General features: G+C 44.1%; 1 protein-coding gene across 1 annotated transcript; it reads right to left on the bottom strand.

The window, feature by feature from the left end:
- Positions 1-1,683: 1,683 nt before the first annotated feature.
- On the bottom strand, positions 1,684-26,059 carry LOC309561396 (di-N-acetylchitobiase-like). The gene is made up of 7 exons (XM_082265277.1): positions 25,932-26,059; positions 25,076-25,214; positions 17,910-18,118; positions 9,581-9,752; positions 8,466-8,563; positions 2,080-2,241; positions 1,684-1,992 (listed from the first exon to the last, which is right to left on the bottom strand). Exons 1-7 carry the CDS (start codon positions 26,043-26,045, stop codon positions 1,807-1,809), a joined length of 1,080 nt encoding a protein of 359 aa, XP_082121403.1. The 5' UTR covers positions 26,046-26,059; the 3' UTR covers positions 1,684-1,806.
- Between the last annotated feature and the right edge of the window lie 1,398 nt (positions 26,060-27,457).

Below are 27,457 nucleotides of genomic sequence, written 5' to 3'. Positions count from 1 at the left end.
ACATTCTGACACCTTATGTCAGTGCGGATGCAGTCCAGTGCGTTTTTATTCTGCATCAAAAAAGCATGGTCAGGGTTTAACATGGATTTCAATGGCTCTGGTTCACAGCAGTCAGCAAAACTAAAACAGGTTGTATTTTTTTCTCTATGAAACGCCGCAAGATGCACCAGAACGCACAGGTCGTCAATTGAGATGAAGAAAAAAGAAATAATAAAAAAAAAAAAAATGCACAGGAACACATCCAAAATGCATCTGGATTGCAGACATTGTAGTTTGAACCTGCCCTTAAAGTATTGATTTTTGGTCTACTAGTTACTATAAATATAACCAGCTAAAAGATAAAAATAAACCTTAAAAAAATATTTTATTTTAAAAATGTATATTCAGTGATGTAAACAGTTAATCATTTATTAGCCACTCCATCATTTATTAGCCACTCCATTATATATATATATATATATTTTTTTTTTTTAGCCCAACTTTGGGAAATCTGAAAATGTTCCCTCAGTGAGGCTGAGCCTGCACAGCAAGGGTTACCGGCCCATTTATTCTAGAAAGTAAAAGCACTTCACTCCCCCCAGGAGATGGCTCTCCCCCACACTCTGGCAGTGGACTGCAGTGGCTCTCCCCCACACTCTGGCAGTGGACTGTCCCTTGGCATCAAAGCATCCAATGTAGGGCTTTGGATGCTGCATTGGTCTTGGTGAGGGCAGGACCTTCGATCACTGGAGCATGGGGGAGAAGACACTACGGGGAACGGTCTAGTAGCGTTGAGTATTGGAGAGTCAGTTAAGTAAATCTTATTTTCTATGCCACCTAGACCTAAATGGGCAGTTAACTTTTGCAGTGCGGGTGCAGCCCTACTGTAATGCTCCATTCACACTTGGGGGGGGGGGGGGGTATTTGGGATCGCGGGTAGTCGGCGAAATTCTACCCAGGATTCCGAATCATGGCAAAACATGAAACACATACCATTCACCCTGAATAAAGTTTCCAAATGCAGTGCTAATTTGCCATGATTGTTGCACAGAAAAACACGTGTGTAAAAATGCACCCTGCTTATGGCCAAAATGTGGTCCCTGAGCTTCTGTGGCAAAGCAATTCCGCATGATTGCCTACGCAGAAACGGGTATGAATCACTTATTTTTTTTAATTGTGAGTGGGAACCAGCATTCCTGCAAGGGCCTTCCATGTTTGCCAGAGTTGGGCTTTAAATCACCATAATTTTACACCATTTAATTAAATTTCCAGATTAGCCGATTTAAATTAAGACAAATCAGAATGTGCTTAAAGAATATGTAAAGCCTCAATTTACAGAACAACCCATTCAGTTTAAAATAGAACACACACTACATATACACACACATAAACACACCTTTTCCCCCAAATTTTAAGTAATTACATATCCTAAGTCCCAGCTGCATATAAGGAGCTAAGAGAGCTGGAGGAGGAGGAACAGCAGCACACTGCTCTTCCCAGTGAATGGCTGTGCAGAGGGATGTGTTAGCACATGTCTGATCATTGGAGGAGAGCACACTGAGTTCTCAGTAAAGCCAGAAAATGGACCATGCTGTGTTCTCATGCCTAGTGTGGTCAATTGTTTATAGAAAAGCCGAGAGACTGGCAGAACACCAGGGATTTCACACACAGGAAGTCATACAAAGAGAACAGGTTACTGTACCTGGTACAGCAGACACACATCAGGAATATGAAATGTTGGGTTTACATATTCTTTAAGAATCAGCTATCATATTATACCTAGCAGCAAATAATTTGTGTTCCTGGGCTACAGGTCATCAGCAGCAGTTATGGGGTTAACGCGTTCCACATCGCTGTGGTTTGTTGCTGGGCTACCGGATCATCAGAATAATCCAGGAGGTCTCCATTCCACATCCCAATCCCTCGGAGACCGAGCTTCTTGACGTAGGTTGCCTTCAGTGTTATGCTCTTTGGGTCATCGTACCACACCTGATGGGTTTTCCCCTCTGTGTCCTGGTAAACATTTTATATAATGGGTCTTAGCGATTGTCATGGAAAGCACTAAGAGCAAAATACAGCGATACATACAGACATACAAACCTTGTAATTAAAAAAAGGAGCCTTTTGCACATCATCCCATAACCTCCCTGTCTGGGAACTGTTCACCTGCTTCATAATTGTCCTGTAGGCTACTTGCTGGCTTACTGCGTCATTGTATGGAGCCCCTTGGAACGGACATTTTCCCAATTCACACTTGTTACCCTTAGAGAAATACAAAACGTTAGTCCATTAGAAGTTGACAAATTTTGACTTTTTTTGGTATGACAGTTAGGAGATCACATGCACCATTACTTTACAAGTTCTCTACAACTTCCAACTGTTGCAGATTGAAAGTTGGATTTGGGTGTATATTATCCAAGACTTAGCACTGTGGTTCAGAGGGCAATAATTGATTATGTAAAGATAGATTAAAAAGTGCAATTCTCTGCTAATAAAATTGGGCAAATGTTGCCAGCTTTAGTATCAGCAACTCCAAAGTACTTTAAATGCACCCATACAGTAAATTCCCCCTGCACTGCATGGTGTGGTATTGGGGTGATTCTACTCTTGTGGTAGGTGTGTTTTCCAATACGTTGCACCAGTCCAAACAGTATTTGAGGGATAAGCAGCCCACTTTTATTAACCACCTCCCTCCCGCTGTATAGACAAATGATGGCGGGGTGCTCTCTTCTTCTGGGATAAAGGACATCGCCCCAGTCTCACATCGCTGGCGTACAAGCACGGCGATCGTGGGCATGCGGTGTCCCTGGGACACGGCGAGACTCAGATCTCGGTAAAGAGCCAATGACGTGGCTCTTTACCCATGGAAACAGCTGAAATCAATCACAGATGGTCACATGTAAACAAGGACGTGACGATTATCTGCTCTTCTCGTTTCACACTGACAGAGTGTGAGGAGAGAAGAGCCAATCAGTGGCATCTCCTCACAGGGGGGAGACCTATACAGATAATCAGGGCAATGATCATCAGGGCAGCCCCAACAGTGCCCAGCAGTGATGCCAATCTGTGCCCAGAGATGCCAATCTGTGCCATCATTGCCCATAAGTGCCACCACATCAGCGCACATCAGTGAAGGAGAAAAATTACTTATTTACATTTTCTGACAGAAACTAAGAAAATTTTTTTTTTTTTTTTTTTAGCAAAAAACCAGCGTAGAATAAATACCACCAAAAGAAAGCTCTATTTGTGTGTAAAAAAATGATAAAAATTTCATTTGGGTACAGCATTGCAAGCCCACACAATCGTCATTCAAAGTGTGACAGTCCTGAAAGCTGAACATTGGGCTGGGCAGTAAGGGGGTGAAAGTGCTTGGTATTGAGCGATAAAGCCTAACAGAAAGTTCACATAAACATCAGTTGCCCAAGCAGGGGTTCTTCCACTGAAGTCCACTAGTCAACTGAAAATGCAGAGCCACCTTGTGCCCTCCTTACCAGTCCCTCACTTTGCTTGCTTAGGCTTTAGTCACAGCGCCCTGCTGCACGGGCCCACTCCTGACCTCTGGATAGGGGTTCTCCTGGCACCCCAATTGACGCCCCCCCTGACTACTTGAACAAGACCTCCTGTTTCCCGACTGGGGCTCCTTTGACCCCTGGGTGAGACCTTCTGTCTTCAACATGGGAGCCCTGAGCTATCCTCAGGCTTAAGTATATAATGACCCTGCACACCTGTGTACTCACATAGGCTGCCAGCATGCAGTAAAATCTGAACACCGGATTGAAGGTTCTGTCCAACCCAAGACACTTTGGAACCTTCAAGCGCCACTCCCCGATCCAAGTTTACAGAATCCAGAGAAAAAACAAAAACACAGCTTTCTCCACTCAAACAATAGTCTGGAACCCCACATTAAAGGAGTTGAATTTTTAAAACTGAAGAGTACAAAATCTGCTGTTCACGGTAGCCAATCAGCTTATTCAATTAAACTTTGACAAAAAAAAAAAAACTTGGGAAGCGGGTTGGTTTCGATGCAGAGCTGCACCAGATTTTGCACTCACCAGTTTTAGAAAATCAAGCCATAAGCCTAAATTTGAAACCTGTGTCTTTTTTTTTGTTGCATTTTCACAGTGGCAGGACCTCGCACTGTCACAATGGGTTAAATGTAGGGTTGCACCAATACTGTTTTTTTCATTGGCGAGTAGAAAAACTTTGTGGTGCGATTTGCGTCAAAAAACACATGGGTGCAAATCACACTGCAAAGAATCGTATGCGATTTGAACAGGAATGCAATGTGATTGCTGTCAAAATCGCATGCGATTTCTCCCACCATGTGTGTGCTGCAGCCACATTTGGCACCTTTCGGGGGGAGGCTACCCGTCTCCACTCCCAAGAGACGTCCCCTGGAATTGCGGCCCACCTTCCACCGCCACTGGGCCATCCCTCGCTGAAATCAATCACAGATGGTCACATGTAAACAAGGACGTGACGATTATCTGCTCTTCTCGTTTCACACTGACAGAGTGTGAGGAGAGAAGAGCCAATCAGTGGCATCTCCTCACAGGGGGGAGACCTATACAGATAATCAGGGCAATGATCATCAGGGCAGCCCCAACAGTGCCCAGCAGTGATGCCAATCTGTGCCCAGAGATGCCAATCTGTGCCATCATTGCCCATAAGTGCCACCACATCAGCGCACATCAGTGAAGGAGAAAAATTACTTATTTACATTTTCTGACAGAAACTAAGAAAATTTTTTTTTTTTTTAGCAAAAAACCAGCGTAGAATAAATACCACCAAAAGAAAGCTCTATTTGTGTGTAAAAAAATGATAAAAATTTCATTTGGGTACAGCATTGCAAGCCCACACAATCGTCATTCAAAGTGTGACAGTCCTGAAAGCTGAACATTGGGCTGGGCAGTAAGGGGGTGAAAGTGCTTGGTATTGAGCGATAAAGCCTAACAGAAAGTTCACATAAACATCAGTTGCCCAAGCAGGGGTTCTTCCACTGAAGTCCACTAGTCAACTGAAAATGCAGAGCCACCTTGTGCCCTCCTTACCAGTCCCTCACTTTGCTTGCTTAGGCTTTAGTCACAGCGCCCTGCTGCACGGGCCCACTCCTGACCTCTGGATAGGGGTTCTCCTGGCACCCCAATTGACGCCCCCCCTGACTACTTGAACAAGACCTCCTGTTTCCCGACTGGGGCTCCTTTGACCCCTGGGTGAGACCTTCTGTCTTCAACATGGGAGCCCTGAGCTATCCTCAGGCTTAAGTATATAATGACCCTGCACACCTGTGTACTCACATAGGCTGCCAGCATGCAGTAAAATCTGAACACCGGATTGAAGGTTCTGTCCCACCCAAGACACTTTGGAACCTTCAAGCGCCACTCCCCGATCCAAGTTTACAGAATCCAGAGAAAAAACAAAAACACAGCTTTCTCCACTCAAACAATAGTCTGGAACCCCACATTAAAGGAGTTGAATTTTTAAAACTGAAGAGTACAAAATCTGCTGTTCACGGTAGCCAATCAGCTTATTCAATTAAACTTTGACAAAAAAAAAAAAACTTGGGAAGCGGGTTGGTTTCGATGCAGAGCTGCACCAGATTTTGCACTCACCAGTTTTAGAAAATCAAGCCATAAGCCTAAATTTGAAACCTGTGTCTTTTTTTTTGTTGCATTTTCACAGTGGCAGGACCTCGCACTGTCACAATGGGTTAAATGTAGGGTTGCACCAATACTGTTTTTTTCATTGGCGAGTAGAAAAACTTTGTGGTGCGATTTGCGTCAAAAAACACATGGGTGCAAATCACACTGCAAAGAATCGTATGCGATTTGAACAGGAATGCAATGTGATTGCTGTCAAAATCGCATGCGATTTCTCCCACCATGTGTGTGCTGCAGCCACATTTGGCACCTTTCGGGGGGAGGCTACCCGTCTCCACTCCCAAGAGACGTCCCCTGGAATTGCGGCCCACCTTCCACCGCCACTGGGCCATCCCTCGCGCATGTACGGGAGGGAACCGACAGTGAAGTCGCAGGGCAGCACCCGAGAGCCGATTAAAAAAAAAAAAAAAAAAAAATTGGCTGAGGTGCCGACATCGTGGGATGTCCTAATAATAAAAGTCCGCATCTATAGTATTTGTAGGGGCTGACTTTAAATTTTTGTTGGAGGGACTGGAGCTTCACTTTAAAAAAACATCTGGTCAAATGCAAAATCTGCATATGTGTCCAAGTCCCGCCGATTATAGAAAATCACGGCTGCTGGAGGTGCTCACAGGGCTGGAGAAGTTCCAGGACTCTGTGGTTTGATGAACGCGGGTATTAGATCCCTGCCCTTCTCACTAACTTGTGACAAAGGACCAGCCAATCTCACACCACGCTGTCACTTACATAACTATGCAACTCATCTGCACCCTGCACTAAGATTTTCCAGCTCCCATGATCACAATCTAGGGGCCAGCAGGCTGAGAACGATTGCCACTTGGCATATTAAGCAATTAACCCTTTAACTGCCACCACCTGCTTTGGGGAAACTCGTAAATTTAGCAACACCAATTATTAATAAGGGGTGTGGCCAGATGCCCCTGACCAATAAAATGGAGTTTCCATGGGCTGTCCTGGGTTTATGACAATATCAGGTCCCTCCCTTACAGATAGTTTTTTTTACCACTATTCATATCTTTCAATATGTACCAGTGGCCTTCTTGAAACTGATAGATTATTGTTCAGCATTGAATTTCATGTCCAGGGATACTAAACACAGGGTAGCTCAGATAAACCTGTCACCCAGGAGGCATCTGACAGCTATGACAAGCAGGGAGAGTAGATCGGTCACATCAATAAAGTATCTAGCTGTCTCCATCCCTTTGTGAAATATGGCAAAAACAGAGGGGATTGTGGGACTTTGAATGAGTACAGCTAGATATATATGTATGTATAATTGTATTTGTGTCATGGATGACCAATGAAATCCCAAATAGGGGACCCATAATGGACTGACATTAAATATATAATTCATAATTAATAACATGGCATAAATCGATATAAATGATACATCATATATATATAATGAATATTGGTAAGAATAAATGCAGTAATAACATATTCAGAATCATTATTTATAAATAACAGGTTTATTGTGACAACGGATCCTCTGTAGGTACACAATCTTTTAATGTACATAAATTACTAAGACCCAGAAAATGGGGACCTATAGAGGGCTGACACACGGTTCAACATATTCAATTCAAAATCTGACAGCTATGTTACCTTCTGTATGTGCTAGTGTGGTCATGTATGATTTTAATTCCTTCAGTACAACATTCCTCATACTTATTAATGTGTCATGTTCCTGCCTGAGTTTATGAATTGTGTGTGGATTTGTGAAGTTTTGAATTGGGCAGAGCTCTCGGATTTCCTTTTACGATCCCAATTAGTTCTGGTTATCCTTAATAGATCTGGTCAGAGTTTTACAATAGGCCTGGACAGCAGAAACAGACATCCTGCCGGGACTCAATTAGCTGTTTACAGCTCTGCACTGACCTATGCGCTGGTCTCTGATTTCTCTGAGTTGAGAGAATGGCTCTTTTGAAGTGTAAAACCTATGCATTCTATGAATTAAAGGAGAATGGAGGGGGTAAGGTCACTGCGGCCATGTGTAACTGTTCTGCTGACTGACCTATGCTAACTGAACAACATGGCCGCTAGCTACAGCTTTTTGTGTGTCCAGTACGTGATATCATTACATGTGGATATTGGGTGGAAGGGATGTCATCTTGGGGGCAGACCACCTATACATCTCCTCCAGCTTTGTGAGTATCTCCAGCGGCTGTGATTTTCTATCACCGGGAAACACCTATGCAGATTTTGCACTTGACCAGATATGTACTTAAAGTGGAACTTCAATCTCTCAATCAACATAGACCATTTTAATCCTTATGCTGCTAGCATTAGTAAATAGATAGTAAAGTAGATCATATTTACTTGCTTTAAAATTTTGTTACATTTCTTCAGTTACTTCCTGGCTTCTATACCTAGGCGAATGAGTCAGGCGAATGAGTCAAGAGTCTTTAAGACAGAAGGGAGGGTTCTCAGCTCAGCCTATGCGTGAGCTAAGGGCAGATGGATTCCAGGAATTAAATGATATATGAATCGTCTGCGCTTACTCAAGATGGCCATGACCAGAAATGCTAGGGGGTATTTTTCAAAATGATTTCTCAGCAAAATAAATCATGGAGACCTAGATGGATGGGAGAGATTGCTTTGAATACTACCAATGAATTAAATAGCATTTTTGGTTTGTGGTGCTCAGATCCAGTGCAGTTCTACTTTAATAGGAGCTCTAACATTTTTAACAAACTGCCCACTAGATGGCACTTTTCCCTTTGCAAATATATTCAATTATGGCTTTCCCTATGAATACAGTCTATTACCAAGCCGATCGCGAATCACACACAGACCACACAGCAATCACACACAATAAAAACCCACCTCTGTTAAATTGAGACAGACATAATCATAACCATACCACGGGACGCCCATTACAAGCTTCTTAGGGTTAATTCCTAAACGAATGAACTGTTGGTAACCTGAAAAAGATATGTAATTTTTAACAATTCTGTCTTTACATATATACTGCATATCTGGTCCTTCCAAAAGACTGTCCAACAAGAGCTCAATGGCACCCAAAAACACAAAACGTCTAGGATCACCATGTTAGTGCCCTGCGAAGGTTATTTTGGAAATACCGATTTTATAAAAAGTTGGTATTTCTGTGGGATTAGAAAAATCTGGAGTTCCATCATCCTTGTCAGTTAGCCATCCAAAGACTGCTGCATAAAAAAAAGCAACAGAACAACGCAGCAAGATACTGTGGGGCAATTTTGAGCAAAGTATCTATATTTTGTACAATGTGAAACTTAATGAGAGAAAGAGAGAGAGAGAGAAAAAAGATAGAAAGAGAAAAAGAGAGAAAGAGAAAAAGATAGAAAGAGAGAAAGAAAAAAAAAGAGAGAAAGAAAAAAAAGAGAGAAAGAAAAGAAAAAGAAAGAAAAAAAGAGAGAAAGAAAGAAAAAGAAAGACTGTGGGGTATGAGAAAATGAGAAATGTCTACGCGTTTTGCGCTAGATCAGCTCTTAATCATGATTAGGCCCCACAATGTCTTGCTGCCGTTTTATGTTGCTTTTATGTCACAATAAAAAAATGATTTTTTTCCGGAGTGCAGCTGTCTGAACTTCTTTTTACATACTTCAGTCTAACAAACTGAGTTGGCATTCATGTGGAGCATTGTGTGCAGGACTGGGTCGGCAGACCAACCTGGAGCAGCATCACAAATCTGGAAGTGTTTGCCATTCAAAGAAACACATCTGCTGGGATCATCTCTCTTAAGCCGGTCATACAACTTAAATCTCTTTTGAAAACTTGTCAAATGTATAGCTGACACTAACTGTGGGATTCCTGATGATGTGGCAAACCCCTCCCTCTGTTGACCTTAGACATTAAAAATAAGCTCCTCTGAGGCAGGGACTAAAGTCAAAGTTTCTATGCGCAGAATTGTGGAATATACAGGAAATTAAAATAAAAAAACACGTCATAACAAGACTCACCGGTTATGGTTTGGTTAAATGGTGCGTTGGCGCCAGCAATGCATTTATTCCCGATCTGAGGTTGCTCATCGTAAGACATTACAAACAAAAAGTCAGACAGCTCCGCTATGGCAGAATAGTTGTAGCAACGATAAGCCTCACAATTGGGGTTCCATTCAACATCGAACGTCACCTGCAATTAGAGTAACATAGATTGTAAAGAACATCTGAATTAACTCATGCTATATATTAAAGCGGTGGTGGTCAACTTTTTTTTGACTCTGGTCTTCACCAAAGGGCTGTGCATAAAATTAAGTGAATATCAGCAGACACGTAGCAAAATATAGTCAAAGATTGTGGTCATGATACAAGAGATGGTCAGAGCCTGTGGACATAAAGAAGATGGTCAGAGACTGGATATAATTAAGATGTTTAGAGACTTGAGGAATGATACAGGAGATGATCAGGATTGGGGGGCATGCTGCAGGACATGGTCAGAGGGAACCACTTAACCACTTGCCGACTGCCTAACGCCGATCTACGTCGGCAGTCAGCCCCTCACAGGCAAAGTGACGTAGGGCTACGTCACTAGCTTGTGAGGGTCTAGGGAGCGAGCGCGCGCCCCCGGAGGCGCGCTCCCGCGTGGTCACGGACCCCCCCCGCGCGTGTGACCAGCGGACCCGATGTCCGCCGGTCACTCGGCGATCGGCGGGGGAGAGGGAGAATGTCAGGCAGCTTGTGTAAACAAGCTGCCTGTCATTCTCCTCCCTGTAAAGACACTGATAAAACGGATCTAGTATGTAGATCCGTTGATCAGTGTCCTTACAGCTCAAGCCACAGCCAATCACAGTAGAAAGCACGCCCCTAGGGATACACACAGCCCCTCCCTTCCAAATAAAGTTAACCCCTTCACAACCAGTGTATTTTTACAGTAACAGTGCATATGTATAGCACTGATTACTGTAGAAATGTCACTGGTAACCCCAAAAGTGTCACAAATGTCAGTCAAGGGTCCGATCTGTCCGCCCCAATGTCGCAGTACCGCAAAAAAAAAAAAAAAAAAAAAAAAAAAAGTCGCAGATCGCCGCCATTACGCGTTAAAAAAAAAACCAACAAAAATGACAAAAATCTTTCCCTTTGTTAGTTTTGCTTTTTGCGATTTTTTTTACCAAACATATGTAGCATAAAACAAATTGGCCGAAAATTTTAAAAAATTTTGATTTTTACTTTTTTACTAAAAAAATGTGAAAAATATTGTTATTTTTGCAAAATTGACGCTCTTTTTTTGTTTATAGCGCGTGATCGAAAAAAATCGCACAGGTGATCAAATACCACCAAAAGAAAGCTCTGTTTGTGGGAAAAAAAAAGGACGTCAAATTTGTTTAGGTACAGCGTCGCACGACCGCGCAATTGTCCGTTAAAGTCACGCAGTGCCGAATCGCAAAATACCCCCTGGTCAGGAAGGGGGTAAAATCTTCCGGGGCTTAAGTGGTTAAAGACCAGGCATTTTCTGGCACTTTTTGTTTACATGTGAAAATATGTATTTTTTTTTTTTTGCTAGGAAATTTATTAGAACCTGCGCACATATTTTATATATATATATATATATATTTTTTTTTTTTTTTTTAAAAGCAGAGGCCCTAGAGAATAAATTGGTGGGTTTTGTAATTGGTGTCAAAAAGTATTTGGGCAGCAGTTTTTCAAATGCAGTTTTTTTTTGGGGGGGGGGGGGGGAATTAAAAAGAATGTACACACTTAAAATTTTAATGCAAAAAAAAAAAAAAAAAAAACAAATAAAATAATAAAAAAAAAAAACAAAAAAAACATAATAATATACAGGTGCACCTAATAAAATTAGAATATCAAAGTGTTAATTTATTTTAGAAATTCAATTCAAAAAGTGAAATTTTATATAGATGTGTATATTTCAAGCATTTCTTTCTTTTCATTTTGATAATTATGGCTTATAGTTAGTGAAAACCTAAAATTAAGTATCTGAGAAAATTAGAATATTACACAAGACCAATAAAAACAGGAATTTTCATTACAGAAATGTTGGCTTAATGAAAAGTATGTCCATGTACAGTATAGTATGTACTCAATACTTGGTCGGGGATCCTTTTGCATGAATTACTGCATCAACGCGGCGTGGCATGGAGGCTATCAGCCTGTGGCATTGCTAAAGTGTTATAGAAGCCCAGGTTGCTTTAATAGAGGCCTTCAGCTCCTCTGCATCGTTGGGTCTGGTGTCCCTCATCTTCCTCTTGGCAATACCTCACAGATTCTCTATGGGGTTTAGGTCAGGCGAGTTTGCTGGTCAATCAAGCACAGTGATACCATGATTATTAAACCAGGTATTGGTACTTTTGGCAGTGTGGGCAGGTGCCAAGTCCTGCTGGAAAATGAAATCTGCATCTCCATAAAGCCGGTCAGCAGAGGGAAGCATGAAGTTCTCTAGAATTTCCTGGTAGAGGGCTGCCCTGACTTTGGACTTGATCAGACATAGCGGACCAACACCAGCAGAGGACATGTCTCCCCAAATCATCACTGGCTGTGGAAACTTCACACTGGACCTCATGCAACTTGGATTCTGTGCCTCACCACTCTTCCTCCAGTCTCTGGGACCTTGATTTCCAAATTAAATGCAACATTTTCCACAGTCCGTGATGATTTGGGAAGCCATGTCATCTGCTGGTGTTGGTCCGCTATGTCTGATCAAGTCCAAAGTCAGTGCAGTCCTCTACCAGGAAATTCTAGAGCACTTCATGCTTCCCCCTGCTGACCGGCTTTATGGAGATGCAGATTTAATTTTCCAGCAGGACTTGGCACCTGCCCACACCGCCAAAACTACCAATACCGGGTCACATGATCATGGTATCACTGTGCTTGATTGGCCAGCAAACTCATTTGACCTAAACCCCATAGAGAATCTGTGGGGCATTATCAAGAGGAAGATGAGACACCAGACCCAACATGCAGACGAGCTGAAGAACTTTAAACAAAGAAACCTGGACTTTCATAACACTTGAGCAGTGCCACAGGCTGATCACCTCCATACCACGCCGCATTGATGCAGTAATTCATACAAAAAGAGCCCTGACCAAGTATTGAGTGCATACTATACTGTACATGGACATACTTTTCAGTAATCCAACATTTCTGTATTAAAAATCCTTTTTTTTTTTCTAATTTTCTGAAATACTGTATTTTGGGTTTTCACTAGCTGTAAGCCATAATCAAGATTAAAAGAAAGAATATATCAGTGTGTGTGTGTGCGCGTGTAAAACACATCTATATAAAATCTAGGAATTTCACTTTTTAAAATTGAATTACTGAAATCAATTAAACTTTTTGATGATATTCTTTTTTTTTTTTTGATATTCGAATTTTATGGGATGCACCTGTATATATTACACAAATGTTTTGCCTTTCATTTCTGTCTGAGTGCCGGTTCACACTTCCGCGTTTGCGGAGATCGCATGTAACTCGGAGCACACTGCTCCTAATTACATGCGATCTGATGTGCGGATGCGAGTTCAGCCATACACTTTGTATGGCTGAAGTTGCACTGTATCTGCACCAAACACGCACATGATCCTTTTTTTGAGCCGCAGTAGAATCGGATTGCACAGTGGTTCACACTTGTGCGATCGGATTCTGTGCATACTTGCAGAGCGCACTGCGATATGCGATCACAACTGGGGGTGTCGTTAACTTTTAATTGACACACCCCCTGCGTATCGCATATGGCAGTGTGAACTGCCAGATGTGCGGATGCGATGCGGGATCACGCTGCATATTTGCAGCCTTCCCGCATCGCAGAAGTATGAACCGGCACTGAAACTGAACAGGTTGTTTTACAAGGTGAGGGTTCATACTTTAAGAAAACAGATTTTTTTTTACTAGCTCAGCCTTTATTTCTTGCCAGGTGACAGCTTTCCAGCTACTCAAAAATGCAAAGAATTTTAACACAAGCTCATCGCTGCTATTGCAGTTACCCCTCTTGGGTTGTTACCGATATGTGGTAAAAATGATATGTCAATAGCACCTTTATAAATATATTTACCTAGAAAAATGGTAACGTGTTCAATATTTATTTCACCCGCTATATAGATTTAGGATTAAAAAGATAAAGTAAACCTTTCGTAAAAGAAATTAAAGCGGAGTTCCACCCAAAAATGGAACTTCCGCTTTAGGTATTCTAACCCCCTGACATGCCACATTTGGCATGTCATTTTTTGGGGGGGGGGGGGGGGGGAGCGGGTACCTAGTTTTGACAGGTACCCGCTCCCACTCGGAGCGCCGCGGCGCCCTGAACAGAAGTTCTCCTCTCCCCCTCCCTCCCTGAAATCTTCTGGGACATGTCAGAGGTCCCAGAAGATTGCCGGCCAATCAAGACGCGCAGCGCGACTCGCACATGCGCAGTGGGTACCCGGCTGTGAAGCCGCAAACTGTCACAGCCGGGTGCCCACAGCAGTGATGCCGGCGCCAAGGGAGAGGATCGAGGCTTCGGGCGGCCGCATCGCTGGACCGTTGGACAGGTGAGTGAAATGGCTGGAACTACGCTTTAAGTGACTGTCACTGTTGATATCCTTCTGAAAATGCCAATTCCCTGGTTATTAGATTGACCTACTAGCAGCAATACTTTTTGAGGCGCTGACTTGAAACAATACAGATCAAAAAAAGTCACAGCTAATTCTGGGTCAGCGACTTAGAATATACTGGAGCCATTGGATCTGCATGACATTCAAAGAATGAACAAAACAGCCTCTTTTCTTCTTCAGTATAAGTTTCTTTAAAGAGCAACTCCGCTTTTTTTTTTTTTTCTCTCAACAAAAAAAACACACATTCCCCTCTGGGTGATCTCTGTACATTACAAGGATTTTTAGCAAACTTTGTTGCAGATTTCTACTTTTTGGTATGCTAAAGAAATACTGTAGCTGTTTGTTTGTCTGTGTCCATGTGCATAATGAATGTGCATGGGCAAGACTTTATCAATCAGCTGGTGGACTTCCAGGGATCTAATGAGACAAAAACAAAAGCAGAGAAGCGCCTCCAAGTGCAGTAAGACTGTGTATTTTAATAAACCCCACAACAGGGCTACTTACAATAGATAGGTAAAAAACCAGCACATCAATGAGTGTAGGTCCGGAATGCCAATTGGAGTGGGTTGTGGGAGCTGCTGGTATCGCCAGGTGGAACGTGACAGGAGTCCCTGAGTGGAGAAGAAAGCCGACCGAAGTCCTTCCTGAAGCAGGTGGAGCGCAGCATGGAAGACAGCCAGGAGCAGGATCAGTAGGGTTTAGGATCAGAATGCAATGCGTTTCGGAGCATGCGCTGTACCACATAGGGGCATGCATGCCCCTATGTGTTATAGCGCATGCTCCGAAACGCATTGCATTCTGGTTTTGAGCCCTGCCCGCGTCATCCTGCTCCTGGCTGTCTTCCATGCTGCGCTCCACCTGCTTCAGGAAGGACTTCGGCTGGCTTTCTTCTCCACTCAGGGACTCCTGTCACATTCAACCTGGCGGTACCAGCAGCTCCCATGACCTGCTTCAACTGGCATTTCGGACCTACGCTCATTGATGTGCCGATTTTTACCTATCTATTGTAAGTAGCTCTGTTGTGAGGTTTAATAAAATACACCGTTTTACTGCACTTAGAGGCGCTTCTCTGCTTTTGTTTTTGTCTGTATATACCCAGAGTCTGCTAAACTCCACCAAGAAGCCTGCCCTAGTGCCTTGGACATTTTTGGACTTATACCTTATAACTACATTTCTTGCATATTAGGTGTAGCAGGTTTTCCAGGCCTGTGGCCTGATGTGGGTCTGCCATCGGTACCGGTTACCTCTCCAGCCCTTGTGAGCTGCGGCCCTGGGTGTGAGCACTGAGACATTGACAACTCCGGCATCTTTGTTTTGTTGTTTTATGGTATTTAAAAAGGGGATGGGAGAAGGGAATGAGTGGGATACTCCTTTAGGCTCAACTAGATACAATTGTGGGACTTTTCTGGCAAAAATGCCTGTTAGCGCTGTCTTGACACCAGCCGACGCTAGCCAATGCATCCCGATGCTTGAACACTGTAACTACTGAAACGGTGCTGGATCGTCGACTTTAGTCCAGAAGATCCAGGACTGTAGAACTGCTAGACTTGTAACACTGCAATAGCTCAGAGTCACTGAATGGCTCCCTCCAGCACTGCACTGGCTGAGAAAACTCCTTGTAATTTCCTGTACTGCTGAAACTCTCAACTGGCACACTTCACACCATGCACTAGGACTTCAGGGCCCACCGACTATGTACCCCCTGTCACTTCAGGGTCCTCAACCTAGGTACCCCCTTTCACCACTAGCTGGCACTGGATCCCCGAACCTCTTCCGGATTGGTCCCCTCTAACTTCAGGCAGACCCCCAGGAGCAATCCTCAGTACTTCAGGCTTTCCTGGGACTTGACCCCTCTGACTCTCTGCAGGTTCTCGGCACACCGGATCCCCTCAGCTTAGTTCAGCACTCTCTGGATCTTCAGGCAGCACCCAGAGATCCTCCTCGTCAAACAGGAGGAGAGACGGCCGTTCTCTCCCTCCTGGGACTCTGCTCCCGCCAAAGACCTTGTGTCATGTGCCACCCCCAGACTTATACCCACTCCCAGAATCCTTTGCAGCACAATCTGATTTCTGGGGTAGTTACAAGCCTGGATGTGTCCCCCGATTGGGTTTCCTCCACCGCCCTATGAGAAGCCTCTCACAGGAGCCAGTGGGGAGACTCCCCCTTCAGCAGGCACACCTGGAAACCATGACACCCTGACTAATAAATCACAGCCCTGCTGTTAGGCAGACAAGGCCCACTATACCTTTATCTAGCACCTACCTGTAGGGTGCTACATAGGTATTATGACCAAGCCTCTGCATCTATAACCTCCTTTTCATAGGTGTCTAATGGGCAAAGCTGCAGGGTGTGCATTCCTTTAGACGTAATTTCCCTTTGGGATTATCTCTGACTATCCTATGACTTTTTTGTTACAGAGGATGCCAAAAATCTGACTTGTATCTTTGTGCAGACTTCTGGGAAAATCAGTTAGCCAATCACACGAGCAGGAAATTACATAAAGTTGTATGAAAGTTATACATGCTACAGTTGTCCATTACCACTGGTCAAAACCAAAGCCATATCGAAGTTGCACACCAAAGTTGGTGCAACTTTGGAGTGGTACAAGTGTGAATGGAGCCTAAACAAACCCCTTATCTCTATGATTTTCCCAGGTCAGCAACTCAGATAGCATTAGGGTTCATGCACACGGATGTAATAAATTAAACATAAACATAGGTTCCTTCGGGCATAAAGATTCAGCGTAAATAATGCATGTAAATGGCTGTAAAGTGCATCTGTTTACATGTTTCAGTGCATAAAACTTCATAAAAGTATTTACATCCATAAAATTCTTCTTGCATTCCTCTAGCTCAGGTTTCAATACCAGCATGAGTAAATTACACACTAAAGTAATAAATTACTCATAAAAGTGCATAAGTAAAAATACTGACCGCGGACACTAAACGTACTACTTTGATCTTATGCAGCTTAACACAGTTAAGGATTACATTGCGGCTGCGGCTGTGTGCGCGGGTCCATAATATACAATACTACTACTATAGAGAATGCAGCATTGTTTCCTCCTGTGTAGGGAGCCATGAAATATCCTTTTGTTGGATAAGGAGGAGCTTTTACCTCTTTTCTCTCCATGACACATTGGGTGCCTAAAATTACATCAGAATTCCATGAACCATACATAATTGTAGCCAAGGGCTACATCTGACCAGATGTGGACGGTGATAATTAAATGAAAGCCCTGATTACATCTACATGCTCAGCCCGGGATTACATTGGTCCTTTTTTACTTCATTACAAGATGGAGGAAAGAATGGAAAGGACACTGATATCACATGTGTGACTTCGGTATCTATTCTGGTCCGACTCTGCAAGGGATCAGTCTAGGATTCACTGCTGGGATGAAATGGTGTCCATGTGACAGGACACTAAGAGCCTAACAACTCAGTCTGTGTAAGAAAAGGCTCTTGGGAGATGTAGCTTTGGAGGCACATCTACATCAATAGGGAATGAGTTCCCAGCAGCTGACCCTGCAAGAAACTTACTATAGTTATGATGTCACAGGCAGTGATAAAACCAGTTTTCTGCTACACAAATAAGGTACAAGAAAACAATATAAATAATATAGAGGTAGAAAGATCGATATGGGGGGGGGGGGGGCTTACATTTTGGCCAAGTCTATATAAATCCTTTAAAACTTGGTGGCTGGTGCTCTCTAAGCAAGCTGTAAGTAAAAATAGCTTGGTCACCTGAGATCCCGGGATTTCTCTGTGAAAGGCCTCTGTGGTTTCCCTCACCAGATCCGTTAGAGCGTAATACTCGGGAGTATGTGGAAATATCGGTTGTTCAATGTCTAAGTTAATCCCATCCATGTACTGAGTCTTGGCCAGATTCACCTTCCCTGCAATCCAGGCAGCTCTCTGCTTTGGGTCTACGATTTTCTTCACATCTACATCGCCTACAATTAGAATTAATGCAAAGAAGATTTACGATTGCTCTTGGAAAGATTACAGAATTAACAGAGCAAGTCCATTTTTTTTTTTTAAACAGAAGAATATATTGTTCTCCAGCCCCTGCATCAATTAAAGGGAATGTTTAGTGGTTTGCATGTACTTCCTTTAGGCCCCTACAGCCAGGATTAAAAGAAAAGGATCAGGTGGAACTTCAGACTTCAGATTTCCAAGCTCTCCTCGTACACTTTGCTGAAAAGTCTTGCTCTTTATGGAGATCAATAGCTCAAGCTGAAATGTATATACACAATGACTCCTCCCCCTCCCTGTCTGCTCTCTTCAGTTTGTTTCAGGGAGAAAGACAATGCAGGAAGGGAAACTCCTGCTGCATTCTCCCTTTTAAAAAAGCCATATTGCTTTGACAATCTTGAGTCATAGGTAAGTTGTATAAATCAGGGCTGTCTTTAATATTGATTGAACCTCGGCAAACATTTTATTAGGCCCTCCTGAATCCACTTAACTATATGCGGGCAGTGTGGGCTCAAGGGGCAGCTGCTTTGGGTCCCACAACAATAAAATGGGCCTGGGGCAGCTGCCCCTTTTGCCCTGCGTTAAAGATGGCCCTGTGTATATTATATAGATTTAGTTAATGTATAAAGAAGCGGCTTGTTGCCTCAAAAGGTATGGCGGATTTTAACTTCTTCCTTCGCGCTATAGCCGAAAGATGGCTACAGTGAGGTCCTAAATTGCTGGGAGGGAGTACATGGACGTCCTCCTGTGCATGAGCTGCCTGCACGCCTCTTGTGGGGGGCATGCAGCTCACTGATCAGTGAGTCCATGGAATCCTGGCCCCTTACCACGTTATCAGCTGTCAGCCAATGACAGCTGATCACATGATGTAAACAGAGCCGGTAATCTGCTTTTTTCCCCCTAAAGAGAAAAAAAAAAAAAAAAAAAAAAAAAGCAGATTACCGGTTTCTGTAAGAGGGACAATCGGTCCCGAACAGAGCCAGACACTGCCGCCTCATCTGAGCGCACCAGTGCCACCTACCAGTGCCCACCAGTGCTGCCAATCAGGGTCTCATCATCAGTGGTGCGTATCAGGGTCACCTACAAGTGCCACCTAGAGGTGCCCATCAGTGCAGCCACATCAGTGAACATCAATGAAGGAGAAAAAAAAACTACCTGTTTGCAAAATTTTAGAACAAACTATAAAAACGTATTTATTTTATTTTATTTTATATTTTTGGTCTTTTTTTGTTTAGCAAAAAATAAAAAACCCAGTTGTGATTAAATACCACCAAAAGAGAGCTCTATTTGTGTGATAAAAATTCTCATATGGGTACAGCGTTGCATTAACGCACAATTGTCATTCAAAATTTGACAGCGCTAAAAGTGGAAAATTGGCCTGGGAAGGAAGGGGGTTTAAGTGCTCAGTAGGCAAGTGGTTAAGGCACAAGTCTGTATCTTATTCAAATATAAAAAGTTTATTACAAAAACACACATTTCCTAAATTATACATATTTAAAATAATGTTTCTCAACACAGATATTTTACACCACAGCCCAAATGCAGTACACAAACTTCGATCCAGTTTTTTAACTAAGCGATATGTATTTGTATTGGTTTCTCCACCAAACTCAATGCGTTTCCTGGACTTTAGCTTACTAGTGGGGTATAGACGTATACAATCTTCACTAAGTGTGAAAGGAACATACATAAAATATTAGAGTAAAAAAAAAAAAAAAATAACCAATATCCGTCACGACCTCGCCACTTATCTGGATGAGATGAAAAAAAAAAAGAAGGAGGGGGGAGCCTGACCACTATCCTTTAGGGGGGACAGGGCAGGCATGTCCCAGGGTTGGAGAGACACATTGGAGGGATTCACACAGAATATATATTGTTATAGCAAAGAATTTGAGTTATTTTTATAATATTTATATTATTGTGGCATATCGTTTGCATAGATCACATTATCTGTGGGGGAGGAAGGATTTGCCCCCTTATGACCAGGACATTTTTTGCGATTCGGCACTAAATTTCGTGGCTGTGCGACTGAAATATGGTGTCCTTTTTTTCTCCACAAATAGAGCTTATTTTTAGTGGTATTTGATCGCTTCTTCGATTTTTATTTTTTGCGCTATAAACAAAAAAAGAGTAACAACTCTGAAAAAAAAGAATAAAACAATATTTTTTCACATTCTGCTATAAAACATTCCAGAAAAAATAAAAAAAAAAAAAAAACCCCGCAATAAGCGTATTTTGATCAGTTCGCAAAAGTTATCGAATCTAAAAGCTGGGGAAAAGATTTATGTAATTTTTATTTATTTTTTTTTACTAGTAATGGCACCGATCTGCGATTTTTAGCGGGACTGTGACATTGCGACAGACAGATCGGACCCCTAACTGACATTTTTGACTTTTGGGGGGACCAGTGACATTACTACAATAATCAGTGCTAAAAATATGCACTGTTACTGTAATAATGGCACTGGCAGGGAAGGGGGTTAGCCTAGTTGATGATCAAGGGGTTAAATGCTCTAAAGTATAGTGGTCAGGCCCCCCCCCCCCCGCCTAATCTCATCCAGATAAACGGCGAGGCCGTGCGTGAACACAAAGTGAGTTTGATACTCTAAAATTCTATGCAAGTTTCTTTCACATTTAGTATTGTATAATTATATACCCCACTAGTAAGCTCCTGATGAAGTGGACCAAAGTCAAGGAAACGCGTTGAGTTTGGCAGAGAAACCAATACAAAAATATATAAATCGCTTAGATAAAAAAACTGGATAGAAGTTTGTATATTGTATTTGGGCTGTGGTGTAAAATGTCTTTGTATTGAGAAGCATGATTTTAATTATGTATTGTTTTTAAGAAATGTGTGTTTTTTTGTAATAAACGTTATATTTGAATAAGATACAGACTAGTGCCGTTAAAATCCCACTAGACCTTTGACGCTTCAAGCCTTCTTTATACAGTTTCAAATAAGGATGTGGTACTTGAAGGCTAATCAATTAATATAGTTATATGTTTATTTAAAAAAAAAAAAAAAAGTTAAAAATATAGAAAAAGAAAAAAAAAATAAATAAAGTTGACACAAACCATTAACGTTTCCATTTAAGCAGTTTATATTTACTAAAATAATTGCATTTACTGTTCTGTGTACTGTGAGAGACCAGATATAGTGAATGCAGGTTCCTGGGTTTAGTAACACTTTTAAGTGAATAGATTACTTTTGGCACTTTTCCACTGCATGGAACCGAACGGTTCGGCTCGCTTTTGCGCTTTTCCACTGCATGGTACGGTGTTGGAACGGTACGGAACGGCGGCGCTTTTCCACTACATGGAACCGAACGGTACGGCTCGCTTAAACAGTACCACCTCGGTTGTGGTTCCAAGAGGGCCGTACCGGTACCATATCCCACAATCCTTTGCATGCAGCCTTGACTGTTTGTCACTACTAGCCACTGATTGGTCAGAGAATCGTTGTTATCCCACCCACTTTACTTTAGTGGAAAAGCAAACCGTACCAAACCGTTCCATGTGGTACCAGCAGTGGAAAACCAAGCAGAGCCAAGCAGGGTCAAGTGGAGCCGAGCCGGTACTTGCAGTGGAAAAGTGGCATTTTATGCATTGATCAAACAGTTTCTGCTGCCCAACCCAACCAGGACTGAGCAATGTTTTCACGCTTGATGCACTTTCCTTTTCTTATTAAAGGGCACCTCTGCCCTATACTTGCACACTATGACAAAATGCTACACGCTGGCAGAAAAGTTTGATTCTACTTTAAACTTTTAACAAGCAATAAAAGCGCTTTAAGACAGGCCCTCACTGACCTCCGTAGCTGTATGTACTCTGAAGTAATTCATCCTCAAAAAGGTCACACCAGAAACTCTGTCTCTACATGTCTATTGTATATCATAATGGGGTTTGAGCAAATAGCTAGTCAGTATGTTTTGACTCTGGGCTAGGCTGTGTTGCCAGGGATCCTCAAACTACGGCCCTCCAGGTCGTGGAACTACACATCCCATGAGGCATTGTAAATGTCTAACATTCAGACATGACTAGGCATGATGGGATTTGTAGTTCCTGAACAACTGGAGGGCCATAGTTTGAAGACCCTGGTGTAGACTCTACTGGGGACAAAGGGGCAGACTCGATGGACTACTCTGTCTTTTTATGCTGTCACTTTTCTAGGTTATGTTTCTTGCTCATTAGGGATTATTTTTGTGACATTTGCAACACAGAAACCCCTGGCTGGGAACTAATTATGGGGAGAGGCGAGGAGGGGGGATGGTCAGGGAGGGACTGTTTTAGGGCAGTATGGTCCTGCATGACCGGCCTGTGGGATTTTGTATTTTTCTACTTTTGTATATTTTTTGCTCTTGTCGCCTTTTTAATTGTTGTCTTTACAACTGTGCTGTAACCTTTTTTATTTTCCACAAAATTAGTAAAGCAGAATTTTCAAAACAAAAAAAGTGTCCAATTCAGCCTGCCAGAGGCTCACAATACATTCATCTGTCCAGCAAGGTTTTTTTTAAACCCTTTACAAAGCATTAGAGAACCAGATTCTGTATCTTGTAACTCTGTTCGATGCACCTGTGTTTCATCAAGCTATTTTTGAGGCTGGGTTCACACGATAGTGAATTTGATGCGGGTTTCCCCCTCTCAATCGAGCCGGTTCACACATCTTCGTGGCAGCTGCGGAGCGGATTTCACAGGAGTCCTGTGCGTCTTTGGCTCAGTTTCAGGCCCGATTTGTACCTAAAAACGGAGAACAGGGGCACACCGGACCCCTGCTGTGATCTGCATCGGTATTAGGTGATAACCAAGGGCAGACTGACACCAGGGGCACACTGACCATTCAGTGGGGGCTCCATAAGAGGCTCAGTCCTAGTGGCGGCCAGTGTATATGGGGCGCAGGGGCGCCACCCCCCATCCATGCGGACGGCCCCCTAATCTGCATGCAGGGCGCCGGACGCATGGAGCTTAATGGGGATTTTTTTTTAACATCACCTGATTAGAGCCAGAGGCTCTAATAGGGCGATGCAAAGGGTGGAGCTGGGGCGCAGAGCAGTGCGTCCAGACTCCACCCATTGTGTGACAATAGCGACTGAAAATTCTCTATTGCCACACCGATCCTCCTCCTGGCCAATCAGGAAGCGCGTCCGATACGCGCTCCCTGATTGGCCGAAAGGCAAACCCCTTGCCATTGGCCGAGGAGGAGGCGGGACCGGAAGTACTTGTGGAGACGCGCCGAGGCACAGAGCGAGGAAAAGCCGCCGCCGCCGGGACTGAAGAGGAAGCCGCCGCCAGGTAAGTGCATTGGTCTCGGGGGGGGGGGGGGGGGGCCCACACTGCATTGATTGGGGGGCAATGCTGTGGCGCTCTGCATTGATTGGGGGGCAATGCTGTGGCGCTCTGCATTGATTGGGGGGCAATGCTTTGGCGCTCTGCATTGATTGGGGGGCAATGCTGTGGCGCTCTGCATTGATTGGGGGCACGCTGTGGCACTCTGCATTGATTGGGGGCACGCTGTGGCACTCTGCATTGATTGGGGGCACGCTGTGGCACTCTGCATTGATTGGGGGCACGCTGTGGCACTCATTTTTCTGTTTGCGCCCCCCCAAACATTTTGAGCACCAGCCGCCACTGCTCAGTCCGCCCCTGGAGGTGCCCACAGCTTATCCTGCAAAATAAAACATTTATATCCCGAGGAGGCACGAGGCATAAAACGATTGAATCCTTGCTGGTGGTTGATGCGGCTACTAGAGGAGCGAATGAGGATGGATCAGGGAGCGATCATGGAGCCATCAGCCGTGTGGAGATGATGGCAGGGACAGGCGCTCTGGCCACCTCTCCCCCTGGGGAATTTTAGCTGAGTGATGGGGCCACACATCATGGCTGCGGGTGGGAGGGGTGAGGGTGCTGGAGGCTACAGAATTGGGCAAAGTCCCCTTGGAGCTTGCCACCCTGACCTGCCTTGTGTGTAGCAGCAGGTCAGTGTGTAATAATGACAGCAGTTTAATGTGTTGTGTCTAAAATTACCAGTCAGACTGACTGAGTGTTCCTTCCTTCTTGCCCAGTGCCCTTCTAGAAGGTGCTATTCCCTACCACAGTGAGTGCCACCCAGTGTACAGATAGTGTTATATATAGGGAATAGCACTTAATGAGTATATATCTATCTGATATGTGTACACCAAGTGCTTTTCCTTAACACTGACGTCAGTACATTTTGGCAGGAAGAATATCTCTTACATTGGTGGTCAGTAGGGGTGTTGAAAATAATCGATGCATTGTGATTCAGCCTTAAACGATTCTCCATCAATGCAGAGAATGGCTGAATCCCGACTGCCGACTGCATCGATGACGTAATTTCAGCGCACCCCTGTCCGAGCTCTCCCCTCCCTCCTCCTCTAATCATGTATGTCACACAGAGCGGCGATCTCACGCTGTGTCACATAACTTGGATCTGAAATGTTTGGCGGCGCTGTAATAAAGTCCCACCTCCTATGAGAGACGGTACACTGATCCAATGCTGGTAAATTGAATCAGTGTGATGTCTATCATAGGAGCCAGTCTAGGAGGAGGGACTTTGTTGACAGCGGCCACCGGGCAATTTAAATCCAAGTTCAGTGACACAGTGGGAGATCGGCACTTTGTGTGATCCAGGCACTGGTGAGGTTGCATCTGATGGGCACCGGTTAAGGTTGCATCTGATGGGCACCGGTTAAGGCTGCATCTGATGGGCACCGGTTAAGGCTGCATCTGATGGGCACCGGTTAAGGCTGCATCTGATGGGCACCGGTGAGGCTGCATCTGATGGGCATTGATAAGCTGCTTGAGTGTGGGCTGGGACACATGGACGGGGACACGGGGCCCCATAATCTCCTATTGTCCGGGGGGCCCCATGAGTTGTCAATCCGCCCCCTGGTGTGAACCCAGCCTAATGCCATTCTCACCTGTTAGCACGAATCTTGCTCCTTTGGAGTGTGCAAAGCACATCAGTTCGGGGTCATAAGGTGCAAATAAAGCCACCGTGGTCACCTTAGACCAGTCATAGTGCTTCCAGTTTCTGTCACGTACATAGAAGGCATAGACCTAGAAAGAGGAACATAATGAGGTCATCAATGCCAGCACTCATCTATTACTTCTGCACCCCTCCCAGATTAATAACCAATCAGTTGCCAGATTTAATCTCCTAACTCTGCATACCCAAGATCAATAACCAATCAGATGTCAGCACTCAACAGCTTCTGTAACTCTTCCAGAACAATAACCAGTTAGATGCCAGCACTCATCTCCTAACGCTGCATTTCCCAGAACTGCAAATTATTGAAAGCGCTCACCCCTAAATCTGCATTCCCCACATGAATAACCAATCAGATGTCAGCACTCATCTCTTACTTCTGCACCCCTCCCAGATGAATAACCAATCACTTCCCATTTTTAACCTCCTAACTCTGCATCCCACACAATAAGAACCAATTCGATGTCAGCGCTCATCTCCTAACTGCACCCTTCCCAGATCAATAACAAATCAGATGCCAGCTTTCAATTCCTAAGTCTGTATGCCCAAGATCAATAACCAATTAGATACCATCTTTTATTTCCTAACTCTGCATGCTGCTGATCAATAACCAATCAGATGCCAGCTCTCATCTCCTAATCTGCATCCTGCTGATCAATAACCAATGAGATGTCAGCTCTCATCTCCTAATCTGCAGTGGGGAGATGAGAGCTCCTGTGTGTGTGGCTCTCGGGTCGGTGATAGAAGAAGAAGCAGGAAGTTACAATGTAACAATGTGAGAATTGTACCTCGGAGTCCGGGGAGTGTTGGATGGGATCGCAGAGAGCCGGATCGGAGCAGGGACAGGCAGCCAGGCACACAGCAGCCCCGATGATCACCCCGCACACAGCACTCAGCCCCATCCTTCCAGCACACTGACCCCCTGCACGGCCCTGCCTGGGAGAGACACCGGGGGGCGGAGACTGACCGGCTGGGGGCGTGGTCAGAGCTAGGTGAATGACAGATCAGCTGCTTCTCATTGTACAGAAAGGGAAATAATCAGCGATCATCGCAGGAGCCAATCAGAGTGCAGTGTGCTGATGATGAAGGAGCGCTGATTGTCAGTGATTAGATGTGGAAGCAATCAGCACATTATTATCAGACTTCTTATCCTTCCCTCCTGAGCTCCTCATCACTACACAAGGAGATCTGTCTCACAGGAGAACTGGCTAGGCTGCTTCTGATCACCTCTCACCTGAAAATGCCACTTCCCTGGGCTCAGACTCCAACCCTTTCACTGCCAGAACTGGGTTTACATTTTTCCCCACACGCCTAAAAAAATAATTTTAACCACTTGCCTACCGGCGCTTTCACCCCCTTCCTGCCCGGGCCAATTTTCAGCTTTCAGCACTGTCACTCTTTGAATGACAATTGCGCAGTCATGCAATGGTGTGCCCACATTTTTATAATTTTTGTCACACAAATAGAGGTTTCTTTTAGTGGTATTTAATCACTGCTGTTTTTTTTCATTTTTTTTTTACAAAAAAAAAAAAAGAAAAAACACCAACAATTTTGAAAAAAAAAAATGTTTTCTGTGTTTAAATTTTGTAAGTAAGTAATTTTTCTCCTTCACTGATGTGCGCTGATGAGGTGGCACTTATGGGCACTGATAAGGCGGCACTGATGGGGTGGCACTAATATGCGGCACTAATGAGCACTGATAGGTGGCACTGGTGGGCACTGGTGGGCACTGATAGGTGGCACTGGTGGATGGCACTGATGGGCGGCACTGATGTGCAGCACAGATGAGCAGGCACTGATGGGCACTGACTGGGATCACTAATGGGCACTGATTGGGGTCACTGATGGACATTGATTGGTGTCACTGATGGGCACTGATTGGTGGCACTGATGTGCAGCACAGATGAGCAGGCACTGATGGGCACTGACCGGCATCACTAATGGGCACTGATTGGTGTCACTAATGGGCACTGATTGGTGGCACTGATGTGCAGCACAGATGAGCAGGCACTGATGGGCACTGACTGGCATCACTAATGGGCACTGATTGGGGTCACTGATGTGCACTGCTGGGGCTTTTCTTTTCTGCAATCAGGGCACTGATTACCTGTCCTGGTCACTCTGACAGTGTGAGGCGAGACACTGATAAAGGGCACTTCTGCATATACATGTTACTGGCTGTGATTTGACACAGCGGATTACATGAGTATAGAGCCGCGTTATTGGCTCTTTACCAAGATTGGGGTCACGCCGTGTCCTATAAACATGGCGCTGCTGCGATCGCTGAGCTGCGCACCCCCCCGTGGGTGTGCGA

The sequence above is a fragment of the Pelophylax lessonae genome (assembly GCF_965119305.1).
Source record: "Pelophylax lessonae genome assembly, chromosome: 8".
Classification (NCBI taxonomy): Eukaryota; Metazoa; Chordata; class Amphibia; order Anura; family Ranidae; genus Pelophylax; species Pelophylax lessonae.
This window is presented reverse-complemented; position numbering and strand designations above follow the sequence as displayed.